At 43.0% G+C, this 17,981-nt stretch overlaps 1 protein-coding gene across 3 annotated transcripts in view; it reads left to right on the top strand.

Annotated features, from left to right (window-relative positions):
- The window catches only part of b3gat1b (beta-1,3-glucuronyltransferase 1 (glucuronosyltransferase P) b), a 60,254-nt gene that overhangs the window by 37,013 nt on the left and 5,260 nt on the right, over positions 1 to 17,981 (top strand). For all 3 annotated transcript variants that reach the window (XM_085288205.1, XM_085288207.1, XM_085288204.1), the window contains 4 exons: positions 13,133 to 13,275; positions 14,269 to 14,780; positions 15,806 to 16,102; positions 16,448 to 16,553. In XM_085288205.1, the coding sequence (XP_085144331.1) occupies positions 13,164 to 13,275; positions 14,269 to 14,780; positions 15,806 to 16,102; positions 16,448 to 16,534 (1,008 nt within the window). In that variant the 5' untranslated portion in view covers positions 13,133 to 13,163 and the 3' untranslated portion in view covers positions 16,535 to 16,553. The remainder of the gene's footprint in view (positions 1 to 13,132; positions 13,276 to 14,268; positions 14,781 to 15,805; positions 16,103 to 16,447; positions 16,554 to 17,981) is intronic.

Raw genomic sequence — 17,981 nt, 5'->3', positions numbered from 1 at the left:
TTTTCAGTCCTCCATCCAACTACAGCTTCCATTATCCTACTCAAAAGCCCACTTAGCTCCAAGTGCCCTCCCAAAACTCCTGAACCCATATTGTTAGCATGCTAGCAAGATAGCATGCTACTGCAACAAAGTATAGATCAGAATGTTACATCCACCATGCACTTCGGAGACTGCACAATTTGCAGTAATTTCAACAACTTTGGATGCTCAGTGTCAAAGTGTTGCTACCTTCATTCCAGTGGCCATTTCTGCCCAGCCTGCCCACACATTCCCACTAAGCAATTACGACTTACTATTAGTATTCAACCAACGAAAGAAGCCTTAAAAAATTATCTAAACCATATTTCATCAATTTTTCAATAAAAGGTTTTTCATGAAAGACGTTTACGAGGGATTCATGATTAGGCCTTTCCTTAATCGCCTTTTCTCAACAGTTTATTAGGCACTGCAACCAAAAAAATATTCCAGAAAAAAATCATTATAGATATCAGACTCATCCCAAACAATAATAGCTTAATTCCTAGAGATGACTTTTCCCTGAAATGCAAATAATCGTAGGTCACGCTAGTCAAAATTACAAGCGCCTTCAAAGTCCTGCCAATCCACCCTGAATTCAGGTTCCTCTTTAGAATCAAATGGAAGGCAGTTTGCTATTTTAGAGTTGGGCTTACATTTGGAAAGACAGCAGCCCCAAAATGTTCAGCTGTCTTTCCAAAGCCTTGTGCTGGATAATTACCAACAAGACAACAACCAGATGTTGCCATATCTAATTTATGAAATTTCCCCTTGTGGGACTAATAAAGGTATATCAAATCATATCTGGTCCATCTGATGATTTTCGAGTTTTTATCAGCCTGGATTTATCTCCTCCCACATCACCTCCAGCGCAAGGGTTAACCACCCTGATGTCAGTTTTCACTTAATTAAGCAATCTCTTGTCAGAAGACAAAACAGAAGGCCCTTGGACATCCCTGTAGTGTCCTGGCATGACCCTCAACACTATTTGGTTTCAGGCTTCTATGCCCTTGGAGAAACTCAGTGACATTAAACCCCCCAAAAACTTTTGACTTGCTCACTCTTGCACCAAACAGCAGCAGAAAGATTAATCCTTATTCACTAAACATGATCTCTGATAACAACGAGACGGCCTACCTGAAGGAGATTAGGAATCTGGAGAACTGGTGCCAGAGGAACAACCTCCTTCTAAACGTCAGTAAGACAAAGGAGCTGATAGTGGACTTCAGCACTAAGCAGGAGAGGAACTACCAGACCCCCGTCATCAACGAGTGCCCAGTGGAGAGAGTGGACAGCTTCAAATACCTCGGAGTTCACATCACGCAGGACCTGTCATGGTCCTGTCACATCAACACCGTGGTGAAAAAGGCTCGTCAGCGTCTCTACCACCTCAGACGCATGAGAGACTTCCAACTGCCCTCCAAGGTGCTCAGGAACTTTTACTCGTGCACCATAGAGAGCATCCTGACGGGAAACATCTTAACCTGGTTCAGGAACAGCACCATGCAGTACAGACGAGCTCTACAGAGGGTTGTGCGGTCAGCTAAGCGCACCATCCGCTCCGAGCTCCCTGACCTGCACTCAATCTACAGCAGGCGGTGCTGGACCAAGGCCAGGAAGATCGTGAAGGACCTCAGCCATCCCAACAACAGACTGTTCTCTCTGCTGAGGTCAGGAAAGCGATTCCGCTCCCTGAAGACCAACACAGAGAGACTGAGGAGGAGCTTCTTCCCGCAGGCGATACGGTCTCTCAATCACACCACCACACAGTACTGACCCACACATAGAGTTCTTACACACACACACTGGACATTCTGGACATTGTCTTCACTTCATCTGTCCTCTGTCAGTGCGCCCCAGGGTGGCTGTGGCTACATTGTAGCTTGCCATCACCAGTGTGTGAATGTGTGTATGAATGGGTGGATGACAGGTTGTGTAAAGCGCTTTGGGGTCCTTAGGGACTAGAAAAGCGCTATACAAATACAGGCCATTTACCATTTACCATTCATCACTTAAATCACTTTAAGCATATTTGCACTGCACAAGACATAATGTGGATTGCACAACACTGGTCACTATATTCTTCATTTCCAGTTAATACTTGTACAGCTGCTGTTATTGTGTATATATATATATTTATTTATATTTCTTCATACATTCTTATATAGTTCTATACTGTGTATTGTGTATTTTGTTGTACAGTTATTTTATTTTCAACTTTAATTTATATATTTTCTTATTCTTTCCCAGTTAAATTTACCCTTCATTCTAATTTGTGTTGTACAGTTATTTCATTTTTAACCTTAATTTATATTTTATTCCTTCCTAGTTAAATTTACCCTTTTTAATTTTTCATATTTATTTCCTATCTTATTCATAGCCTTTTCCTTTTTTTTTCTTTAGGTCACGAGCAGTTGTCTAAGCATTTCACTGCATATCGTACTGTGTATGACTGTGTACGTGACAAATAAAATTTGAATTTTGAATTTGAATAGCAAAGGCTGAAGCAACTCCCCATCTATCATGTCCTTCATGCATCACTTTACGTGGCTGTCGGTCACCCACCAATTCTTACTCAGAGCAGATGATGTTCCAGGCCGTCTCTTGTTGTCTCTTTCTCCAGACAGATCCTTGCCCCACATGCAGAATTAGACACAATCCAAGTACTTTAATATTCACCCATAATATTTAAGATTTAAACCCTAGCTTTGCAGAGGTCATTAGCTTAATCTCAGGAAGCCATCATTAACAGCCTTACTCACAGCACTTTGCCCACTGACTGAACCTCTTGGAATTCATTTCATTCCTTTCGTTCCTGTTTCAACCTACTCTTTCCGTCCTTCAAGATCATTACATTGCGTAGTTTTTTCCTCAAACACACATCAAACCCTTTCTATCAAAATCCCCACAATAAAATCTTACCTTAGTTGCATTTCTTCTTCAAAATCTCTCACAGATTCCCCTTGCTTATTTCTCCACGTTACCTCAGCTATCACTACTCATTGAAAAACTCCAGTATCAGAAGCTCCCTTCAACTTCTCTTCATCTTTGTAATTTGACCAAATTACAAATTTCAGATCATCACCTCTACATCAATGACCTTCACTTAATCTTCAAATGTTTGCCTCACATTCTCCAAAGAAGTAAGAAGTAACCAGTCAGGGCACCCCCTGTCCATATTGTATGTCAACAGAAAGTTACTCCTGAGCCCTCTCGAGCCCATTACCAACAGCTTTAAAATGTCATCATGCTTCCCCTTCATATCCTCTGTTTACCACTAGGTATGGCCAGGTTGCTTCCTCATTCAGTTTCTCTCAAACTTCAACTTTTTTCATTGTCCCGAATTTCTCCTGATCGCTTTTCCCAACATTTTTTCTGTATGAGTACGGAGGGCTACAGGCTAGGCTAAAGCTACCACCACACCGGCTGCCTTTACCCAGCATTTTCCTCGCCAATGTCCGTTCTCTGGCAAACAAAATGGATGAGATACGGCTCTCTATCACCAACAACAGACCAGGGTTTTAATAGTTTTGCAATTTTCATTAGTTTTTATTTTTATTTAGTTTTGACTTCAGATTTTCAATTTTATATCAGTTTTAATTAGTTTTTACCAATTGTTTGCTAGTTTAGTTTAGTTTTTATTTTTTTGAAAATCCTTAGTTTCAGTTATAGTTTTAGTTGTGTTTGCAATAATTAAGTGCAACAAAATCCCAGTTTCATCATATCAGTCATGCTCTTCTGCTTATCCTTGGGTATGTTGCTATTCAAGCTACCATACCCTGCACTCTGGACAGGTCGCCTGTCTGTCGCAGGGCTAACACGCAGAGACAGACAACTCACATTCCCACCTATGGGTTCTTTAAATAAATAAATAAAGGCAGATGAACAACCATTGATACCAGGCAAATATAAAATTTATATCTTGGCCCCAATGAGACTATTAACTCTTGCAGCACCGGGTGTTCGTAATTTTGGTTCAAGTGAATTGATAAACCTTTTGAAGGCAATTGACTCACACAGTTATGTAGATATCCCCGTCCTGTTGTCTCGGGATGCATCACGCTGCCTTGCCTGGGGTTAGCTTCTGTTTTCTGGGGATGAGGTTTGAGTGCGCTCCCTTACCTTCTCAAGGTAAGCTAGGTTAGCCTTCTTGTGTGAGCTTTTCAAGTGCACTTTAAGGTTTATGGGATTTTTTTCCCCTTTAGAAATGTCCCTCATAATTTGTCTCTTTCCACTACAAGACACTTGCTTTATCCAAAACACAGTCATCCATCCATCCATTCGCTTCCGCTTATCCTTTTCAGGGTCGCGGGGGGCGCTGGAGCCTATCCCAGCTGTCATAGGGCGAAAGGCGGGGTACACCCTGGACAGGTCGCCAGTCTGTCGCAGGGCTAACACATAGGGACAGACAACCATTCACACTCACATTCACTCGCACATTCACACCTAGTGGCAATTTGGATTATCCAATTAACCTATCCCCACAAGCTGCATGTCTTTGGACGGTGGGAGGAAGCCAGAGTACCCGGAGAGAACCCACGCAAACACGGGGAGAACATGCAAACTCCACACAGAAAGACCCCGGCCTGATGGTGGAATTGAACTCAGGACCTTCTTGCTGTGCGGCAACAGTGCTAACCACCGTGCCACCGTGCTGCCCCCAAAAAAACACAGTCATATTCAAAGTAATCCCAAATTGGACTCTGGCGCTTTCTCCCGACTTTTCCTGACATGATTCTGCGCGTGGACGGAGCAGCAACACAGACGACTCGACTAACGTACTGCCACCTGCTGGCATAATGAGACACAACAAGGAAAAAAAATCTGGAAACTAAACTTCATTTTCACCCTTGACTATTGTATGACACGCACACATCTACGAAAACTAAACACATTTTTGCTATAAATTCAGTTAATTTTAGTTAGTTTTGTGAACACTCATTACAGTTTTAGTTAGTTTTCCTTTTTTTGTTTTTATTTTTATTTCCGTTAACGAAAATGTTTTTTCACTTCTAGTTTTCGTTATTTCGTTAGTTTTCGTTAACGATAATAACCTTGCAACAGACGGATTATGGACTCAAATGTCATGTTTTTCACTGAAACATGGTTGAACAAAAGCTGTCCGGACAATGCTATTGAGTTAGCAGGACGCTACACACACCAAGCCGACAGGCTAGCAGATGACTCCGGCAAGACCAGAGGTGGAGGTTTGTGCATTTATATTAACAATGCTTGGTGCATGAACTCTACTACCACTGAGAGTCACTGCTCACCTAATGCAGTGTTTTTAATGGTCAAATGCAGACCTTATTATCTCCCCAGAGAACTCACCTCTATCATACTCACTGCAGTGCATATCCCCCTGATGCTAATGCTAGGCTGGCCATGAAAGAACTTTCTGCAGCCATTAACAAACACCAGAATAAACACCCCGAGGCTGCTTTTATTGTTGCTGGCGACTTCAACCACACCAACTTAAAGACAGTCCTCCCCAGATTCCACCAACATGTCTCCTGCCACACCAGAGGAGACAAGACTTTAGACCATGTGTATTCCAACCTGGCTGGAGCCTACAAAGCCACACCCCTCCCCCACATTGGACAATCGGACCATCTCTCCCTGTTCCTCACACCTCGGTATTCACCACTCATCCAACGTGTGAAACCTGCTGTGAGGACAATTAAAGTGTGGCCAGAGGGGACAGACGCAGTGTTCCAGGACAGATTCAAAAACACAGACTGGAATACGTTCACCCACACAGACTTGGACCAGTATGCCTCATCTGTACTGGATTACATCTCCAAAACTACAGACAGTGTCACCACCCAGAAACGGATCATCATGTACTCCAACCAGAGGCCTTGGATGAACCGGGATGTTCGTCTCCTCCTAAAGGCCCGCAACACCGCCTTTAGGTCAGGAGATGCACACGCCTACAGTACAGCCAGGGCTAATCTAAAGAAGGGCATCAAAAAAGCCAAACACCATTACAAAAAGAAGGTAGAAGAACACTTCTCCAACTACAACCCCCGACGCATGTGGCAAGGACTCCAGACCATTACAGACTACAGGACCACCAAACCCTCCCCCGCATCCTCTGATGTCTCCTTCCTCAACGAGCTCAACAACTTTTATGCTCGTTTTGAGCGAGGGAATCCAACAACTACAACCAAAGCAGATGTGACGCCGGACCACCACCCACTGATTCTCTCCCCCACCGATGTAGGAGCGGTGCTGAGCAGGATTAATGTCCACAAGGCTGCAGGTCCTGATGGCATCCCCGGGCGTGTTCTCAGAGCGTGTTCTGGGGAGCTTGCAGGAGTCCTGACAGACATATTCAATCTGTCCTTGACCCACGCTGAGATACCGCCTATCCCAGCTGTCATAGGGCGATATATATATATATATATATATATATATATATATATATATATAGCAGCTGGATAGCGTAGTGGTTAGACTACACGCCTTTGGAACAGAGGATCGCAAGTTCGATTCCTGCCTGGGGCGTCTGTATCCAGTAAGGGTCCTAAGGCTAGACCCCCTATGCTAAGCAAGCCTACCGCAGACATGAGCGAGACAGATAAATATGAAGGCATGCCGGCTCGGACGTCGCCCGGATCAACAAGGTCCGCGTCAGGTGTTGAGGAACCAGGGCACCCTGACGAAAAGTGGGCTACTGGAACAAGAAGGCATCGGTGGGCAAGAGACGAAAACAGGGCGTTGTTGGAATGCTACTATGCAAGTAACCCCTATGGATTCTTCGATACCCAACATCCACAATGACGGCGAAACAACTAGTAGCTCAGTGTTCCAACATTCGAAAGAAGGGACTGCTCTCACAGCTAGAGATTGACGAGGTACAACACAAATGCTACGGCAAGGAGGAGTCAGGACGCCAGGTCAGGGGGGAGATATCATCACCCCCACCCGAGATTGGGTACATAGCCCCAAGTGCGATAGGAGAAGGATCGTTGAGTGCGAGAGGAACTGACCTGAAAAATAGGATCATGGCCAAGCTTGAAACCTGGATCCCGCGTAGCCGGTTACCAAGATTACGTGAAGTTCCCTCAGAAGGTCTGCTAGATGATGTTAATGCAGCACTACGGACAATACCTACAACCACGATTACCGACACTAACAAGCTGATCTACAATACGGCAACAGTGATCAGTGAGATGCTTGGCTACAAGTTGAACAGCGACAAGGGGCAGTACCCTCCATGGAGAAGGAGGCTAGAGGGCAAGATCAAAGTAGCACGGAGGGAGGTTAGCCAACTAACGGAGTTGCAGAAAGGTGCGACAAATAAGGTGCCTAAGAAATACAGCAAGCTGTCCATACCTGAGGCCTTGGAAACTGCCAAGCAAAGACTCACAGCCTTGGCCAGCCGCTTGAGGAGGTACACCAGAGAGATAGAAGGCAGGAGAATAAACCAGCTGTTCTCCACAGAACCAGCAAGGGAACAATAAGAGAACAGCACCACCAAGGCTGGAGACGGAGCAATACTGGAAGAGCATATGGGAGAAGGATGCAACCCATAACGGCAATGCTCAGTGGCTAGAGGATCTGAGGGCAGACCACAGCGACCTCCCTGAACAGGGTCCAGTAACCATCACAGTGGCAGATATCCAAGAAAGGGTCTCCAGTATGAAGAGTTGGACAGCACCAGGGCCCGACATGGTTCACGCCTACTGGCTGAAGAAGCTGACTGCACTCCACGAGCGTCTGGCAGCACAAATGAACCAGCTGCTAGTTAACGAGAGACACCCGGAATGGCTAACTGAAGGCCGGACGGTCCTGATCCCCAAGGACCCCAAGAAGGGACCGGTCCCCTCCAACTACCGACCAATAACCTGCCTCAGTACTACATGGAAGCTCCTGTCAGGCATCATATCGGCTAAGATGAACAGGCACATGGGTCAATACATGAGCGGAACACAGAAAGGAATTGGCAAGAATACCAGAGGCGCAAAACACCAGCTACTGGTAGACAGAACAATCAGCCGAGACTGCAAGACCAGACTGACCAACCTGTGCACTGCCTGGATTGATTACAAGAAGGCCTATGACTCAATGCCCCACTGGATACTGGAATGCCTAGAATTGTACAAGATCAATGGGACCCTAAGAGCCTTCATCAGGAACTCAATGGGGATGTGGCGTACAACACTAGAGGCCAACTCCAAGCCCATAGCACAAGTCACCATCAAGTGCGGGATCTACCAAGGAGATGCTCTGTCCCCACCGACTACAGAACGGAGCAGTTGTCAGCCACCTCCTGTACATGGATGACATCAAGCTGTATGCCAAGAGTGAACGAGACATCGATTCACTGATCCACACTACCAGGCTATACAGCAATGACATTGGAATGTCGTTCGGACTGGAGAAGTGTAGTCGGATGGTAACAAAGAGAGGGAAGGTAGTCAGAACTGAGGGGATTGAACTACCAGAAGGCAACATTGCAGACATAGAGGACAGTTACAAGTACTTGGGGATCCCACAGGCGAATGGGAACCATGAAGAGGCCGCTAGAAAAGCTGCAACCACCAAGTACCTGCAGAGGGTCAGGCAAGTCCTGAGGAGTCAGCTGAATGGTAAGAACAAGATCCGGGCCATCAACACGTACGCCCTGCCCGTGATCAGGTACCCTGCTGGGGTAATAGGCTGGCCAAAGGAGGAGATAGAAGCCACTGACATAAAGACAAGAAAGCTCCTTACCATGCATGGAGGGTTTCACCCCAAATCCAGCACCCTGAGGCTGTACGCTAAGCGGAAGGAAGGGGGCCGGGGACTGGTGAGTGTCAGCACCACAGTCCAGGATGAGACAACGAACATCCAAGAATACATTAGGAAGATGGCCCCAACTGACCGAGTGCTCAGTGAATACCTCAGGCAGCAGAAACCCAAGAAAGAGGAGGGAGACGAGGAACCATCATGGAAGGACAGGCCCCTGCACGGTATGTACCACCGGCAGATAGAGGAGGTGGCTGATATCCAGAAATCCTACCAGTGGCTGGACAAAGCTGGACTGAAAGACAGCACAGAGGCACTAATCATGGCAGCACAAGAACAAGCTCTGAGCACAAGATCCATAGAGGCTGGGGTCTATCACACCAGGCAAGACCCCAGGTGCAGGCTGTGTAAAGATGCCCCAGAGACAATCCAGCACATAACAGCAGGGTGCAAGATGCTAGCAGGCAAGGCATACATGGAACGCCATAACCAAGTGGCCGGCATAGTGTACAGGAACATCTGTGCCGAGTATAACCTGGAAGTCCCGAGGTCAAAATGGGAGATGCCCCCAAGGGTGGTGGAGAATGACCGAGCTAAGATCCTGTGGGACTTCCAGATACAGACGGACAAAATGGTGGTGGCTAACCAACCGGACATAGTGGTGGTAGACAAACAGAAGAAGATGGCCGTAGTGATCGATGTAGCGGTTCCGAAAGACAGCAATATCAGGAAGAAGGAACACGAGAAGCTGGAGAAATACCAAGGGCTCAGAGAAGAGCTCGAGAGGATGTGGAGGGTGAAGGTAACGGTGGTCCCCGTGGTAATCGGAGCACTAGGTGCGGTGACTCCCAAGCTAGGCGAGTGGCTCCAGCAGATCCCAGGAACAACATCGGAGATCTCTGTCCAGAAGAGCGCAGTCCTGGGAACAGCTAAGATACTGCGCAGGACCCTCAAGCTCCCAGGCCTCTGGTAGAGGACCCGAGCTTGAAGGATAAACCGCCCGCAGGGGCGTGCTGGGTGTTTATATATATATATAGATATATATATATATATTGATATATATTGATGTAATAATGTATAATGGGTATATACATATTCATTGTGAATTCATGACAACTACTGTCTGTCTGTGCCCACTGTGTTGAGAAGCACGGTAGCCCTCTTCAAATCATTAGCTTAATTGCTATAATAGTACACCAGTACATCTTCAGCTGTGATAAAATAGGAAGCTTAGAGCAGTCTTTGACCTATATTCGGCCTGCTCCAGCAGACTGTGACTATTTATTAACAAAATTCCTCTTTCCTTGAAGTTTGTGCCTTGCAGCTACAGCATGACAGTGTTAAATTGAGGGCCACCGTGTTCTATGCAACATACACTTCAAAATGTAATCCACCTCTAGCAAAGGGCCATTATATCTACAGACTCAAAAACCAGCTCATCCACTCATGTTAAAGAGAATCTGCTACTACTTTTGAAAGAAGGGAATGTTTGAAAAGCACTTCAAACCCAATTATACAGGGAGTGCAGAATTATTAGGCAAGTTGTATTTTTGAGGAATAATTTTATTATTGAACAACAACCATGTTTTCAATGAACCCAAAAAACTCATTAATATCAAAGCTGAATGTTTTTGGAAGTAGTTTTTAGTTTGTTTTTAGTTTTAGCTATTTTAGGGGGATATCTGTGTGTGCAGGTGACTATTACTGTGCATAATTATTAGGCAACTTAACAAAAAACAAATATATACCCATTTCAATGATTTATTTTTACCAGTGAAACCAATATAATCAGAATCAGAATCAGAATACTTTATTGATCCCTGGGGGAAATTATTTTTTGTTAGAGTGCTCCATTATAAACCAACATAAACCAACATTAAGACAAGACAGACAATACGCTAACTAAGAATAGTATAATATATACATATATATATACATACATACATAAGTCACTCATAAATAAATAGCTGGAAAAGAAACATGTGTAGTTGTAGCAATAACCAGTGTGTTAAGTGGATGCGTTGTACAGGGAGATGGCCACAGGCAGGAAAGATTTCCTGTGTCGTTCAGTGGTGCTTTTCGGTAATCTCAGTCTCTCACTGAATGAGCTCCTGTGACTGACCAGCATGTCATGGAGTGGGTGGGAGGTGTTATCCAACATTGTCTTTATCTTGGACAGCATCCGCCTCTCCGACACCACCTTGAGGGAGTCCAGCTCCATCCCCACAACATTACTGGCCTTACGGATCAGTTTATTAACATCTCCACATTCACAAATATACATTTCTGACATTCAAAAACAAAACAAAAACAAATCAGCGACCAATATAGCCACCTTTCTTTGCAAGGACACTCAAAAGCCTGCCATCCATGGATTCTGTCAGTGTTTTGATCTGTTCACCATCAACATTGCGTGCAGCAGCAACCACAGCCTCCCAGACACTGTTCAGAGAGGTGTACTGTTTTCCCTCCTTGTAAATCTCACATTTGATGATGGACCACAGGTTCTCAATGGGTTCAGATCAGGTGAACAAGGTGGCCATGTCATTAGTTTTTCTTCTTTTATACCCTTTCTTGCCAGCCACGCTGTGGAGTACTTGGACGCGTGTGATGGAGCATTGTCCTGCATGAAAATCATGTTTTTCTTGAAGGATGCAGACTTCTTCCTGTACCACTGCTTGAAGAAGGTGTCTTCCAGAAACTGGCAGTAGGACTGGGAGTTGAGCTTGACTCCATCCTCAACCCGAAAAGGCCCCACAAGCTCATCTTTGATGATACCAGCCCAAACCAGTACTCCACCTCCACCTTGCTGGCGTCTGAGTCGGACTGGAGCTCTCTGCCCTTTACCAATCCAGCCACGGGCCCATCCATCTGGCCCATCAAGACTCACTCTCATTTCATCAGTCCATAAAACCTTAGAAAAACCAGTCTTGAGATATTTCTTGGCCCAGTCTTGACGTTTCAGCTTGTGTGTCTTGTTCAGTGGTGGTCGTCTTTCAGCCTTTCTTACCTTGGCCATGTCTCTGAGTATTGCACACCTTGTGCTTTTGGGCACTCCAGTGATGTTGCAGCTCTGAAATATGGCAAAACTGGTGGCAAGTGGCATCTTGGCAGCTGCACGCTTGACTTTTCTCAGTTCATGGGCAGTTATTTTGCGCCTTGGTTTTTCCACACGCTTCTTGCGACCCTGTTGACTATTTTGAATGAAACGCTTGATTGTTCGATGATCACGCTTCAGAAGCTTTCCAATTTTGAGACTGCTGCATCCCTCTGCAAGATATCTCACTATTTTTGACTTTTCTGAGCCTGTCAAGTCCTTCTTTTGACCCATTTTGCCAAAGGAAAGGAAGTTGCCTAATAATTATGCACACCTGATATAGGGTGTTGATGTCATTAGACCACACCCCTTCTCATTACAGAGATGCACATCACCTAATATGCTTAATTGGTAGTAGGCTTTCGAGCCTATACAGCTTGGAGTAAGACAACATGCATGAAGAGGATGATGTGGACAAAATACTCATTTGCCTAATAATTCTGCACTTCCTGTATACCTTAGAATACAAATTGAAATGACTTACATATTGGCGTGGTCCTGGGTCCTTGACCCAGAATTCAGAGTTTTGGACTGTTCATGTTTAGCTAGTATTGTGTGTTAGTATTACTTAGCATTACTACATTAAGACTTAGTTATTACAAGTAGTTGAGGGGTTTTTTTTGGAATTCTCTTTATTATTGTAAAGTTTCTGTGTTTAGTTTCTTGTTCTTGCTACCTTTGTTATCTGGTTTTCTTTTAGACTTTACTATTGTTTATACTTTGATCTTTAAAATTTGAGTTTATTTTCCCCAATATCTTTTTTATGTGTTGTTTAGTTACTTCATGTTTTATTTTGGTAATTATTTGTTTCCTGTGTCTCGTATTTCGTCTTGTCTTGTCATGATTAGTTTCAGCTGTTATTGTTTTCCAGGTGTTTCCACTAACAATAATTTGTCCTCATTGTGTTGATGTATATCTAGCCCAATTTTCTTTTGTTCTTTATCTGAGTGTCTGTTAACCAATCTTCAGTTTCCTGCCTGTGTATTGTGTGTCTGTTTGACATTTTGGATTTATTTATGGACTTTGGCATTCCAGCTAATAGAAGGCTGTTTTTTAGTTTATTCGTATGTGTCTGTGACTTCTGTTTGGGTCCCACCTGCCCACCTTTGACGTAAAATTAGTTTATGTCATAATGAATGCCTCAGTTTATTCAATGTATTAAATATAGGAAACAAAATAAAGACCTTTTAATTGGTTCAGTGAGATGCAAGTATGATCTCAGACAATTCACAGCTTTCTAGTTCTTATAACTGTGCACCCATCATGTGTTACACACCCTTGCAGGTAGGAACATGATTCAGGTCTGACCCTGGAGATGCCGAAGAGACGAGACATCGTTGCCATTATATTGATCGTGTTGCCTTGGACACTACTCATCACTGTTTGGCACCAGAGCACCCTCACTCCTCTGCTTACCACTCGAAAGGGTAAAAAAAAAATGTGTGTTGAAAAAACTTAAGTTCAGACAGTCAAAAAAGACTGAAATTTACATCTGCAGCAAATTAAACTTTGTGGCATAGTGTAGCTTAGTGTAGTATAGTATGTCAAAGGCAGCAAGACCCAGTATATAGCAGAGAAAGAGATATCAACACTGAATAAGTCAGATACAGATTTAAAGGAACAGCTGGTCTAGAGGCAGGTTACAAAGTAGCTTGCAGTTGTACAACAACTGTGAGCAGGTTATAGAACCTTAAAGCATGCATTTTATATTAGATTTGCTCATTGGAAAATCTTATATACAAGTGTTAACTGATTTGGCCTGAGCTGTGACTGCCTTTGTGGCTTACATTTTGAGTGGAATGCATTTCTCCTAGATTCTATATGTGACATATAAATATGTTTGTTATCAACATGCCGTTATTTTTGCTATTTTGTCATTTCTTACTCGTTTTACTCAAAATACCAAGAAACTGGAGAGCTACTGAAAGTGATTAAAATGTGCAAGGGTCTCTTCTCACCCAATGCATGCTCTGTTCCTAAATGTAATCATGTTTTTTTTTAACAAATAGAGTATGGAAAACAAAAGTCTGTTGGAGGAAGGTCTTCTGCCTCCTAATGCAGTCTTTGTCTTTTGGAGAGAAAATACATTTTAAATGTTATTGTGAATGTATTTCACCTATACAGGAATGCATTTGTTAGGAGACCAGGTTGGATATAGTGCATATTTTTTATATTGTCGTCAAAGTTGTACGCAGGAAAGTAAGTTACTTCTAGTGTGTACCTCAGCAAGTGTTGAAAATATTACATCTCTTTATTGATGCAGCTTAGCATCTGATCAAAGAGTATTAACATTGTCTCACATAGTAAAATTAATTATCAAGAAATAAATCTTACTGTACAGAAATATACTGTAGCATGAATGCCAATCCATATTTGTGAGCACACAGAAGCTCATTGTAATGTGTTTTCTTACTGACTAGATGACAGGACTGATGGTCACTCCAACTCCAGAAACACCTTTGCTTTTAAGGAGTCATGCTCGCTTCAGAACCGGGACATTGTGGAGGTGGTACGCACGGAATATATATACAGCCGCCCTCCACCCTGGTCGGATATATTGCCCACTATCCACATCATCACTCCCACTTACAGCCGCCCGGTGCAGAAAGCAGAGCTGACACGGCTGGCCAACACTTTGCTTCATGTGGTCAACTTGCATTGGATCCTGGTAGAAGACTCCCAGAGGCGGACCAGTCTGGTTAGTCATCTTCTCCACAACACAGGGCTCAACTACACCCACCTCAATGTGGAGACACCTAGGAACTATAAGGTACGCGGGGACACCAGGGACCCCCGAATACCACGTGGTACCATACAGAGGAACCTAGCTCTCCGGTGGTTACGGGAGACCTTCAGCGTAAATAACAGCCAGCCTGGGGTTGTCTACTTTGCAGATGATGACAACACCTATAGCTTGGAGCTGTTTGAGGAGGTGAGGAAATTTAATTTGGCTTTCTTAATCTACGACTTCATGAAACACTTTTCCAGTGAGTTTATGGTTTTAGTTGCTAGTTACAAGTCTTATTTATATATATATATATATATATATATATATATATATATATATATATATGTGTGTGTGTGTGTGTGTGTGTGTGTGTTACACCTCACATAGGCATAGGTAACCTCCAGTAGCTAAGGAAAAAATGTGTATATCTCAAGTAATTGATGAAGGCTTGCAGAAGGTTACTGGCTTCTGTTATGTGAAAATGATTGCATAGAGGTTTCTGCACAACAAACAGGAGAAGTAAACGTTCTCAATGTTTTGTGTTGCTACACACTTCACTGCTGCGTAGCTAGTGAAAGTACCTGCAAACAAGCTAGCATTTCTCATGTTACTACAAGCAAATGTAATAATATGTTAATAATAAGCAATAACAAAGAGACTTTCAGTACAGCTTTATACTCTTCTTTATAACCAGTTTCACACTAGCAACTGCCAGAAACCGCACCCTAACCGTTTGCAGAATAAACACTTTTACTTTGGCAACCAGTGACTAGCAGCAGGTCAGTGACTGTCTCCAGCCCTGCGTTTTTGGGAGCTTTAGCAAACAGTTTCTTTCAGCAACTACTAACAGCTGGTCAGGGGAGTGCACATTTTTCCCTAGTGACTGGTGATTGCCAGATGGTCGCCGACAGGTCTGTGCGACTTGCTTTAAAACTCTTATATTTTCTAAATGATGATTCCATTAGAGTCAAAAAGCAACTAGAGGACAGTAGGCGTGTGCATTAGCACGTCATTGACAAGCACCATCCCGTGCTCATTGCAGTGTCCTCAGCTCTAACTTTTTAAGTCCCTTTTCTAAACACCAAGTTTGTGATGCAGATTTCACAAACTGACATCACACTACGTCCATTTTTTACCATCTGTGATCTTTAGCTAAATGTAATCTTTTGTATGGGTTTTTAAATGACTTGCATAAGTGGTTTATTTCTGTGTCTGTTTTCAACTAACAGATGCGTTCCACTAAAAAGGTGTCGGTGTGGCCCGTGGCTTTTGTGGGTGGCCTGCGTTATGAGTCACCCAAAGTAAACACCTTGGGGAAGGTGTTTGGCTGGAAAACTGTATTTGACCCGCACCGGCCCTTTGCTATTGACATGGCTGGGTTTGCGGTGAACCTGCAGCTCATTCTGTCCAAACCTCAGGCTTATTTCAAGCTGCGTGGGGTAAAGGGAGGATATCAGGAGAGCAGCTTATTAAAAGAGCTGGTCACTCTCAGTGACTTGGAGCCTAAAGCTGCTAACTGTACTAAGGTAAGAAGAGGAGGCTTTCTATATGTTTAAAATGTCATGCAATGCCAGTGAAATGACAATGAAACAAGCTGCATCTGGAAATGCTGGTAGAATAAGAAGACGAGTCTTAGGATCTTGTGTTGTCAGAAGAATTTGTTCTTAAAGTCATTAAACTGTCAGCTTAGCGCCAACCCTTTAAGCTCAGAGGCTCATTTTAAATATGTTATGTTCTGCGTCTGGATATTGTGTAGCAGATATGAGGCAGCCTATTACCAGCAAACAGCATTTCTAGCCAAAATGTCTGTATTAGTATCTCATCATATTGAGTATTTTTTTGCTCGTCCATGCCTTTCTCCTTACCTCTAGGTATTAGTATGGCACACAAGGACAGAGAAGCCTGTGCTGGTAAATGAGGGCAAGAAAGGATTTACAGACTCTAACGTAGAGATATGACATCCTTCACGTGACACAGGTAATAACGGAGATTTAGAAATGCAAATTACTGCATTTCAACACAGTGATTACTTTGGGTGTGCGGGAATGGAAAAGCAACTTCAAACCCAAAGAATATGGGCACCCAGAATACACACCTAATTTGAAATGAATGTCTGACCTTTGTATGTAATACATTTTCAAAGCAATTCATTTTGTCTTAGTGGACCATCAGTGCATAGACCTGAAGAAATAGTTCACCGGGGTTTTTAGTCATAGTTGCCACTATAAGACTTTAATGATAACTGAACAGATGGCTAATACGGCTATCAGACTGGCCGCTCCCTGATTTCCAAAGGGGCTGCCGCATTGGATGTCTGCCCAAGTATCTCGGCGTGGGTCTGGCACAAGAAGCTTGTGACCCCCTGAGGTTGGGTTTGTGACTATGCGGCAATTGCTCATTGTTAACCAGCTAACATTTACATGCCATTTCAGCCAGATTAACATTTATGATAACGTATCTGTATCTCATTGTTCTTCTAACAGAAGCTGTACTGACCCCCAGAATTCTTCAAACTGTTGTTCAATGTTGTTAACGTCACCAAGTTTAGTTGCTAGAGAGGAGAGGAGCTGCGTGTCTGCCTGTCTGCAGCGTGCTGTGTGAAGTTATGTCAAATAGAAACGGCAAAGATTGCACTGTTGTTATTGATACTATTGCAAATGAGCATCTACATTTTTAGTATCTATTGGTATCTGAGAATTTTTTTTTATGACAGCCATAATAGAAACCCTGTTTCTAGGTCAAGTATCTACTTTGTTGGATGAGGCTTTTCTCTTAGCTCTGCTGTATTTTAATAAATTCAAGCCTCCAAATAATATTCTGCCCCTCCAGATTTTTATCAGTGCCAAAACAGAAATGTCACAGGAAGTCAAATTTTGCCTTAAATTTTCAATAAATTTGGTTTTCTAGAATTTTTGCAGCTATTGAGACAAATGTGTGATACATATCCATAGTTAAACAGAAGTAGTGACCTGGATGAGCTCCCTTCTCTTATATTTTCCCACGCGTGGAATCACAGATATTACAGGTTGTTTCAAATGTTTTTTAGAAGCTTTTTTAGAAGTTTTTTTATTGAAATGAAAAACATTAAAAAAAAAAAATATTTAAACAATATAAATAAAAACACAATTTAAATATTTACTAATATTTTTCAAAACCTCTCAGTTTAAATATTTGATATGTTTTCTGAGTTCTATTGTGAATAAAATATAGGTTTATGACATGCAAATCAATAGATTCTGCTTTTATTCACATATTAACCTGTAATATAGTATAGTTTGTTCTTTGTTCATATTTTGCTTATAGAACTCTTTTGAGTTGTAAAAACTATTCCCACAGAAATATTTTGAAAGGCTGTTTCTCCACATTTCTCTTAAAGCTTTCACACTACTGTTGATCACTGAAGTT

Source organism: Mchenga conophoros, linkage group LG10 (assembly GCF_057382185.1).
Source record: "Mchenga conophoros isolate Kocher_MC1m ecotype Shallow Benthic linkage group LG10, M_conophoros_male_GT1.1, whole genome shotgun sequence".
Taxonomy (NCBI): Eukaryota; Metazoa; Chordata; class Actinopteri; order Cichliformes; family Cichlidae; genus Mchenga; species Mchenga conophoros.
The sequence above is the reverse complement of the archived record's forward strand: the minus strand, read 5'-3'. Positions and strand labels throughout refer to the sequence as shown.